Below are 10,000 nucleotides of genomic sequence, written 5' to 3' on the forward strand. Positions count from 1 at the left end.
TTGTTATATACATCATTCCCTTTCACTTTTCATATCTTGTGTTCTCGTCATTCTGATGTAATGTTACAGATGGAGAATGTTTGGTGTCAAATTTTCACTAATTTCATATGTGTATAAACTTTCATTTACTTGACTTTTTTTTTTACTATTACTACTATATTTGCTTGCTTTTTAATTAAGTCTTTTCTTTCAGAGGAGGGAAGCACAGGGAAGGAGGAGGATGAGGAGGAAGAGAGTGAAGAGTCACAAGAGGAGGAGGAAGGTGGAAAGAAAGAGGAAGGAGAGGAGGAGGAGGAGGAGGAGGAAGATGGAGAAGGAAAGGAGAAAGATAAGAAGGAAGGAAATGCCGCAGAAGGAGAAGGTGAGTTGTTAATAAGGTTTTATGTGCTAAGTTTTCTGAAAATTTTATTTGTTTACATCAAGTTTGTTTTGTATATATTACTCTTAATATACTACTTCTCCCACCACATGCAATTTGTCTGTCTGCTGTTGTGGTTCTTTCATTTCTTGTTCCCTTTCCTGAATATACCATTTCCTTAGTTTCATATCTAGTACCCTCCAATAAAATTTCTGCTTCTCGGTCTCTGTACTTCTCTCGTTTTTTTTGCTTGGCTTCATTCTTCAGATCCTTCTCTTTTTCCCTTTCTTCCAAGTTCATATCTCTTTTTTACCCAAATATTCTTGTATTCTGAATTTTCAGCCAGCTTCCCAGTTCTCACTAGGATCTCCTTTACTGTAACTTGGGATCTCATTCTCACTTTTAATGGTCTTTTATCTCCTTCACTATATTTTCCAATTCTATATGCTTCTTCCACTTCTCATTCCAGTCCCTGTTCTTCACCTTGGACCATTGTAATAATTTTCCTTACCAACTCCTCCTCTCTCTCTCTCTCTCTCTCTCTCTCTCTCTCTCTCTCTCTCTCTCTCTCTCTCTCTCTCTCTCTCTCTCTGACAGACTTTAATGGGTTTTTCTTCTCTTGCAGTTGGAAAAAGACCATACATTTCTTCTTATCCACTGTGTCTCACACCAAATCCTCCTTTTCTTTATTTACCTGAATTACTGTGTCCTTGGTCTTTTCCTGTGTGTGTGTGTGTGTGTGTGTTTAACACACGTTCTACCCTGGTTGCTGATCCTAAGAATTTTGCTTACATCCCTCTTGTTATAACCTGTATTCCACTTAAAGACTCCTATCAGGTCCCTTCTTAACCCACGTCTCTCTAGAGAATGTAAATTTAACAACTTCAATCTTGCCTCATAAGGAATACTCATCCCCTGTATCCTTTTAGTCATTCTCCTCTGTACTGATTCTAATAGACCTATATCTTTCCTGTAATGTAGGGACCAGAACTGCACAGCGTAGTCTAGATGAAGTCTGACCAGCGCCAATTATAACTTTAATATTACTTCCGGCCTTCTACTTTTAACACTTCTAAAAATGAATCCTAGTATCCTATTTGCCCTGTTTCTGGCCTCTATGGATTGTTTTTGTAGATGGAGTTCAGAGCTAGCTATAACTCCTAAATCTTTCTCATACCCTGTACCTACCAGAGTTTGGTTGTTTAATGTGTACCTACTGTGTGGGTTTCCTCTACCTAAACTAAGTTAGTTACTTCATATTCATTACACTTAGTCTTGAGTATCTCATTTTCTTTCTTTAGTTCCTCCATTGCCTCTTTCATTGCATTGTTTATCTTTAGAGCACACTTACATTCACTATACTTCTTTCTCAATTCTTTGTTTTCCATAATAAGTTTGTCCTGCTTTTCCAGAATGCCAGAGATCAGTTCTCTCATGCACCTTATTTCTTTCTCTACACTGATTATCCTCCTCATATTTCTTTTCTCTTCTCTGAATCCTGAAAAATCCCTTTCTCTACTTGCCTCCTCCAGTTGTCTCAAGCCCACAGGGGTTTCAATAAAATGTGCCTTGTGTCTCACCTCCTCACTCGGTTTGTTTACAAACACATCACAATCAGTGGTGCTACCTAAATCTTCCTTTCCCTCCATTTCTTTTAACCTCAAAATATTCCTTTATGTATTAAATTTGGAGACAGGACACTGTAACCCCCTCTAACCTTGTTGTTTTGTCTAGATTCAGTAGCTTATATCTCTGTGTGTGTGTGTGTGTGTGCTAACATTTTTTGTATTTTTAGAGGATTTAGAGAAGTTTATCATTCCTAATCTTTTGCCTCCTAATTATTACTCCATTTCCTTGTGTTTGTGTGTGTGTGTGTGTGTGTGTGTGTGTGTGTGTGTGTGTGTGTGTGTGTATGTAATAATAATAATAATAATAATAATAATAATAATAATAATAAACGGTTTATTATTTAGGCAGTTGACAAACTGAAAATGTACATAGGGGATGGGGAAAACTTAACATTAATCCTAAAGGTAAGTCTAATCTAGGAGGGAAATACTATCGATTGATGGCCCGCACCATGGTGGGAATTGCACTGAGTCTGTACCGGTCCGTGCGCGGCGCCTTCAGGGGCGTTATTTTGTTGTGGTGTCTGGTGGCACGGACAGGGCGAGGCGCGTCGGGCGGCAGCATGTCTCTGAGACGCGGATGATGCATTAGTCCCCTCCCAAACTTCTCCAGAGCCTCTCGGTGCCTGGTGGATATTCTGGACAGACTCAGGGTGGTCAGGGCTTCTTCATAGGTGGTGTATGCAGGGCCAAGGTTGACCCTGCACGCCCTTTTCTGCACACTCTCTAGCTGTAGCTGTTGAGTGTGTGTGAGGGAGGAGGACCACGCTGGGGAGGCGTACATGAGTTTGAGGAGGATGAAGGTAAGGTACACCCCCCTTAACTCATCTGTCGGCGTCCCCAGCGACCTGAGTCTGCGCAGCATGTACAGCCTGTAGGTAGCTGATCTCACGGTGCTGGCGACATGCTGCTTCCAGGTCAGCTGGTCGTCCACCGTGACTCCGAGAAGCTTGGCACATTGGACCACCTGGAGGGGGTGAGGGCCCACTGTGAGCCGGGGAGGGGGCACTGGTACAGAGGAGGTACAGAAATGCATCACCACAGTTTTGCTGTGGTTGATGGTCATCCTGCTCTCCTCTGTCCACGTCTGCAGTCGCTCCAGAATTGCTTGCAGTGGCGAGTAGTCCGGGTTCTTGTTGGAAACTGGGACGCCCACGGTGCAGTCGTCCACATACTTCCAGCGATGGGGGGTGTCGGTGAGTGTGTGTGTGTGTGTGTGTGTGTGTGTGTGTGTGTGTGTGTGTGTGTGTGTGTGTGTGTGTGTGTGTGTGTGTGTGTGTGTGTGTGTGTGTGTGTGTGTGTGTGTGTACACTTATAATGAAAGCCATATAAAACATTTATTTAACTACAGTTAAGTAGTGAACAAATGGTCAAATTTCTGATGGCAGTTAATGCAAGGGGTAAAATCAATGTATGCTATGGGACCTTGCTGTGGATGTTTGTGGCTAGCTCTGGTATGCCTAAGCTCCTGGGGTGTAGTATGGTGGTCCATGAGACTCCCTTTCCACCAGGGGCTGATGAGGCTAAGAGTGTGCATGAATGTGTGGTGCCTTGTCTGAGCCACTCTGTGTGGGACTGACAACCTGGTATAGAGATAGGCAGTCAGTGCAAGTCTTCCTATTGTTTGCAGGTGAGAATACTGAGGAAGAGGAAGAGGTGACCACCCTACAGTGTGCCTGGGAGTGGCTGGATGTGGCTCGGGTCATCTTTGACAAGTGAGTGAAAGCAGAGAGAGAGAGAGAGAGAGAGAGTATAGCTGTAATGAAGGTGAAGGTGTGAATCTCTTATACCAGTGTGTGTAAGACTGAAAAATAGGATGTAGCTTGCCTAAGAGAGGGTATAGAGTTGATATGGGTGTAATAGGGTGTAGTGGACTAAAAGATACTGAATAGCTTGCTTAAAATATGGTGAAGAGCTGGTATAGGATGTAGTAGGGTGTGCTGGACTGAAAAATAGGGTGTAGTTTGCTAGACAGTGTAGACCTAAGATAGGATGTAAAGGGTGTAAAAGAGAAAGATAGTGTGTAGCTTGTTTAAGGGAGGGTGTATCAGGTGAAGAAGACTGGAAGAAGGCATTTAGCTTACTTAGGGAAGGATGTAAACCTAGGACAGAAGGGGTACCAGGGAGAGAAGATGTAGGTGTGAGACAGAGGTTGTACCAAGGTGTAGAAGACTGGAAGGGAAGGTGTACTGGTGAGACAGAGGGTGTACTGAGGTATAGAAGACTTGGAGGAAAGGTGTAGGGCTGAGACAGAGGGTGTACCAGGGTGTAGAAGACTGGGAGGTTGAAAGGCGGAGTTACAGAGGGGTCACTTATCTAAGGGAAGGTTACTGAGGAGCCTGGTGTGTGTGGCTTCACTTGTGTTGTGTTGGTCTGACAGGCAAGAGGAGACGCCAGAGGTGGTGAAGAAGAGAGCACAAATACGCCTGAGTCTGGGTGAAGTCTGCATGGAGAGTGAGGACTATGAGGGAGCCATCAATGAGTTTAAGCAATGCCTTCAGATGCAGGTCAGTCTACCATACATTAACTTTTTTACCAGTTTTTAGGTTAGTCTAGTACAAAGTGTTATTAATTTGTGTATTAGTATGTTTGTTTATATATTTTTGTTTATAACACTTAAGGTTAGTGTTGGAGAGGGATTACTGCTCTCTCTCTCTCTCTCTCTCTCTCTCTCTCTCTCTCTCTCTCTCTCTCTCTCTCTCTCTCTCTCTCTCTCTCTCTCTCTCTCTCTCTCTCTCTCTTGGTGTGTAGTCAGTGGGTGTTGGATGTGTGTGTGTGTGTGTGTATATATATATATATATATATATATATATATATATATATATATATATATATATATATATATATATATATATATATATATATATATATATATATATATGTGTGTGTGTGTGTGTGTGTGTGTGTGTGTGTGTGTGTGTGTGTGTGTGTGTGTGTGTGTGTGTGTGTGTGTGTTTGCAGGAGTCAGCGTTGGAGAAGGATGACCGCTCCCTGGCAGAGAGACACTATCAGCTGGGCTTGGTGTACACTGGCCGCCAATGAAAGCGGCGCGTGTTATTTTTGTGTTAGTGGCGCGTGTTGTTTTTGTGTTTTTTCGTACCATGCATACCATTAAATTTGCCTTAATCATCTATTACTATCATTAAAAATATAATTTCTTTACCTTACCTAATATTTTGTGCTGTTTCCCTTCCTCTTTATGACAGATTCCAACCGACGTGGTACAGAATCTGCTAGTTTTTCCAGATATGTAGGTGACAGTTCTCCCCACACTTGCACGACCGCCTGCTTGAGCTTCGCTACACTGCTCGTGTCCAGATCCTGGAGCTTCTTTTTCATCATACTCCACACATTTTCAATCGGGTTTAGGTCTGGACTGTTTGCTGGCCAACTTTCAAAATAATTAAGTTCACACATGCCAAACCATTCCCTTACAATGTTGGCCGTATGGCATGACGCACCGTCCTGCATGAAGGTTTCACCGTTACACTTGTCGAAGCACTCTTCAAGATTGTCATGCAGCAGGTCAAGATATGTTTCTGTGTTCATTGACACTCCTTTGTCAAGCATAACTAAGTTGCCAACACCAAAGTAGCTGAAACACCCCCACACCATCACAGAGGAGGGATGCTTAACTGCGTTTACAGTGTACCGTTCGTCATATCTGTCCGAGTTTCTTGGTCGGCGTACTCTTTTGTGTGGTGTTCCTGTCACATAGAACATGCTCTCATCTGACCACACTACTCTTCTCCACTTCTCTAATGGCCAGTCTTTATGGTCCTGAGCAAATCTGACTCTTTTAGCTTTGTGGGCGGGTGTAAGCAGTGGTTTCTTTGCAGCACGGTAACTTTTCATGTCGAGGTCCTCCAGTGTCCGCCGCTGTATTGTCCTTATGGAGACATGTGTCAGCAGATCAGGGTAATTTTGTTTAATTTCTCTTCCTGTGAGGAATGGCGAGACACTTAGCTGACGCTTAATCAGTGTCAGTGTCCTCTTTGATAAAATACGGCTGCGTCCAGGGGCAGTTTTCTTCACTGGTGCTAATTTTCCGGTATTGTCTCTGCATCGCTTCAACCAGCGTTGTACTGTTCTTAGTGGGAGTCCTGTCTCCTTTGAAATATGCTTAGAGCCAAAACCACCCTTCCGGAGTGAGTCAATAAGGGCTATATTGACTGGGGATATTTGATGTTTACGTGCCATTGACACTTAAGTTTCCACACCAATATGAAAGAGAACGAAGAAAACTGACACACTGTGCGGGGGAGCGGGGTAAGCAAGTGTACTTCCTTACGTGAGCAAGTGACAACTGAGTGATAATTTTTTGAAGTGTGACGGTTGATAGATGTTTAAAGAGCCGGCCTATGTTGCCACTTCTAGATATTAGCCACATTCTTTTCAAATGAGCTACAGTTCTTCCCGCGCTATGAGATACGGGTTTGTTTATAATGCGCGCCACTTTCATTGGCGGCTGGGTGTACAGCCTCTCGGACAACTTTGATAGTGCTGTTTCTCACTTCACGGCTGCTGTTGATGTCATTCAGCTCAAGATAAAGAACCTGCAGGCGCGTGTCACTGAGAAGAATTCCTGGAGCAAGGAGCGCAGGGATAAGGACTGTATGTATTTTGTCTGTGTTTCATGTTGGATGTAGGTAGGGAGGACACAGTCTCATTATGAAGGGGGCAGGGGTTAACCAGTGTATGCTATATTGGATGTAGGTAGGGAGGATATGTATGGACTACCCCATGTGGGATAGAGGTAGATAGATCCTGTGGCCTTCATTGATACAGTATTGGATAGGTATGGATTATAAGTCAGTCATGCACAGTACTTCCTACACAAGTGGTGAATATAGGGGGTAGTAATGACATTGTTGTCTCACAGTGGCAGAGAGCAAGGATGTGTTCTATACAGAGGAGGGAGAGATAGAAGACCTGCAGCAGCTCCTCCCAGACATTCAGCTCAAGATTGTGGACATGAAGGAAATGAAAGCTGCTTCAGTGGAGAAACTTCAACAGGCAGCCAAGGTGTGTATGGCCTCCTCCTCCTCCTCCTCCTCCTCCTCCTCCTCCTCCTCCTCCTCCTCCTCCTCCTCCTCCTCCTCCTCCTCCTCCTCCTCCTCCTCCTCCTCCTCCTTTTTAATGTAGAAATAGTTACCCAGACAGTTCTGCAATGATCTCAGGGTCTGTTGCTGTTTGGATTTTTATATATTCATTTGCACTTCCTCTTCTAATTCTTTTCCTCCTTGTCTTCCTCTATTTCCTCCTCCTCCTCCTCCTCCTCCTCCTCCTCCTCCTCCTCCTCCTCCTCTTGTCTTCCTTACTCAAGTTTTTTTTCTCAATATAATTATTGAAACAACTTATTTTATTATATTCTTTATTTTGATTTATCTCATGTTGATCATATTTCAAATACAAAATAGATATTTTCAGGGGATTGAAAAGAACTTGTTGTTGTTTATAAAATGTGTAGAATATTATTAAGTGTTATGTTGTTTTTTATTGCAAGTAGCCTGGGGACATTGCAGTAAGCCCTCCTCCTCCTCATAATAATAATAATAATAATAATAATAATAATAATAATAATAATAATAATAATAATAACAACAACAACAACAACCAGTGCACCACTCCACTCCTGCCCTCTGTAACAATATTACCTAAAGTTTGTTCCCCCCACACCCCATACACACACACACACACACACACACACACACACACACACACACACACACACACACACACACACACACACACACACACACACACACACACACTGGGGACATTGCAGTAAGCCCTCCTCCTCCTCCTCTTAATAATAATAATAATAATAATAATAATAATAATAATGATAATAACAACAACCAGTGCACCACTCCACTCCTGCCCTCTAACAATATTAGCTAAAGTTTGTCCCCCCCCCCCCCACACACACACACACATTGTATTTACTTCCTATAACTTGAACTCTTTCAGGAGGGGTTTCAAGACACTTATTCTCCAATTCTGGATGTGTTTTTGGTCTTGGGACTGGTACACACACTAATAAAAGTATCGGTGCAGCATATGCATGGGTCACTCTGGCATCATGGGACAAAGGACAGTGGAAAGTAGTGGCCAACTTGGTAGATGTAGGTAGCCTGCTGTTAGGTGAATAAGAAGCTGACAAGCAGTATCAGTAATGTTGCAGCCCCTAGTGTGGAGGATCACAGGAGCATCATGACCAAGATACAAAGATAATCCCTCTCCCTCCCTCCCTCCCTCAGCCCTGTTTGACCTCCTGACCCTTGTGAAAGGTGAGGTACGTGTCTTCATAGGACATTATGCTAAGAGACACATCCCTCCCTTCCCTTCCTTTTCCTTCCATGCAAACTTCTTGGCAAGCCAACCCTCCCACAATGCCAGTGGTTGCTTTAGTGTTTACTGTAGGCATTGGACTCCTGCTGCACTTATATTCTTTTTATCATGTGTAACTCAGTGGGCATTTTTCTTTTCCTTTTCTTTTTGTTGCCCTTGGCCAGTGCCCCTCTTACATAAAAAGGAAAAAAAAGGGAGGTTTCCACATACTTATCCTCCAATTCTGGGATGTTTTTTGGCCCTTGGGACTGGCATCTCAGTGGGCTTCTTTTTTCTCTCTCCTCTCCTTTTTTTACTGCTCTTGGGTAGTGCACCTCTTACAAAAATAAAAATAAAATAAAAAACATACACACTGAAGTCACTTACTCACTTACATTCACTGAGACACTTACTGACTCTCAGTCTTGCCCACTCTGACAGGCCATGCTGCTGGGCAAGGGTGAGGGACCCAGGTCATCAGGGGCGGTGTTCTCCCAAGCAAGGGAAGGAGAGGCAAGTGGAAGTGCTGCCTCGTCATCCAGGTCTTCTGACGCCAAACCTCTCATTTGTCAAGTGAGACGCAAGGTGAGCTGCTCCTAGAACTCACCTTCTCTGCTTTCCTCGTACTGACTGTGTTCAGCCTCTCTACCCCCTCATCAACTTCCCTCCTCTATCTTCATCCTCTCTCTCTCTCTCTCTCTCTCTCTCTCTCTCTCTCTCTCTCTCTCTCTCTCTCTCTCTCTCTCTCTCTCTCTCTCTCTCTCTCTCTCTCTCTCTCTCTCTCTCTCTCTCTCTCTCTCTCTCTCTCTCTTCCCTCTCATTAGCTTCTGTCCTCTAACTGACTGTCTTTAGTCTCTTTCTTCCCTCTCATCAATTCCTCTCTAATTAACTGTCTTCAGCCTCTCTCTCTCTCTCTCTCTCTCTCTCTCTCTCTCTCTCTCTCTCTCTCTCTCTCTCTCTCTCTCTCTCTCTCTCTCTCTCTCTCTCTCTCTCTCTCTCTCTCTCTCTCTCTCTCTCTCTCTCTCTCTCTCTCTCTCTCACTAAAGAAGATATCATCATTATTATTCTCTCTCTCTCTCTCTCTCTCTCTCTCTCTCTCTCTCTCTCTCTCTCTCTCTCTCTCTCTCTCTCTCTCTCTCTCTCTCTCTCTCTCTCTCTCTCTAAAGAAGATATCATCATTATTATTCTCTCTCTCTCTCTCTCTCTCTCTCTCTCTCTCTCTCTCTCTCTCTCTCTCTCTCTCTCTCTCTCTCTCTCTCACTAAAGAAGATATCATCCTTATTATTATTATTATTATTATTATTATTATTATTATTATTATTATTATTATTATTATTATTATTATTATTACTATTATTATTATTATTGTTTTACTACTACTACTACTACTACTACTACTACTACTACTACTACTACTACTACTACTACTACTACTACTACTACTACTACAACTACTATTACTACTACTACTATTGCAGCTGCTGATTGGCTATGAAAGTGGGCAACTGGTTCTGTGGGATTTCAAGGCTTGCTGTGCTGATGTCAGATATCAGGCCACTGAACCCCTAAGGTAAGAGAGAGAGAGAGAGAGAGAGAGAGAGAGAGAGAGAGAGAGAGAGAGAGAGAGAGAGAGAGAGAGAGAGAGAGACATAATTATCAACCTAATCTAACCTAAGGTAAG

The 10,000-nt window shown here is 43.1% G+C and overlaps 2 protein-coding genes across 2 annotated transcripts in view; both read left to right on the top strand.

Annotated features, from left to right (window-relative positions):
• Positions 1-5,115, top strand: part of LOC135098234 (nuclear autoantigenic sperm protein-like) — a 6,178-nt gene extending 1,063 nt beyond the window's left edge. The window contains exons 4-8 of the mRNA XM_064000493.1: positions 194-361; positions 2,904-3,182; positions 3,617-3,701; positions 4,367-4,493; positions 4,948-5,115. Of these exons, the coding sequence (XP_063856563.1) occupies positions 194-361; positions 2,904-3,182; positions 3,617-3,701; positions 4,367-4,493; positions 4,948-5,028 (740 nt within the window). The 3' untranslated portion in view covers positions 5,029-5,115. The remainder of the gene's footprint in view (positions 1-193; positions 362-2,903; positions 3,183-3,616; positions 3,702-4,366; positions 4,494-4,947) is intronic.
• Positions 5,116-6,431: 1,316 nt separating this feature from the next.
• The window catches only part of LOC135098229 (uncharacterized), a 12,752-nt gene continuing 9,183 nt past the window's right edge, over positions 6,432-10,000 (top strand). The window contains exons 1-4 of the mRNA XM_064000487.1: positions 6,432-6,600; positions 6,869-7,011; positions 8,761-8,904; positions 9,798-9,889. Coding sequence (XP_063856557.1) covers positions 6,432-6,600; positions 6,869-7,011; positions 8,761-8,904; positions 9,798-9,889 — 548 coding nt within the window. The remainder of the gene's footprint in view (positions 6,601-6,868; positions 7,012-8,760; positions 8,905-9,797; positions 9,890-10,000) is intronic.

This window comes from Scylla paramamosain, unplaced genomic scaffold (assembly GCF_035594125.1).
Source record: "Scylla paramamosain isolate STU-SP2022 unplaced genomic scaffold, ASM3559412v1 Contig51, whole genome shotgun sequence".
Lineage (NCBI taxonomy): Eukaryota > Metazoa > Arthropoda > Malacostraca > Decapoda > Portunidae > Scylla > Scylla paramamosain.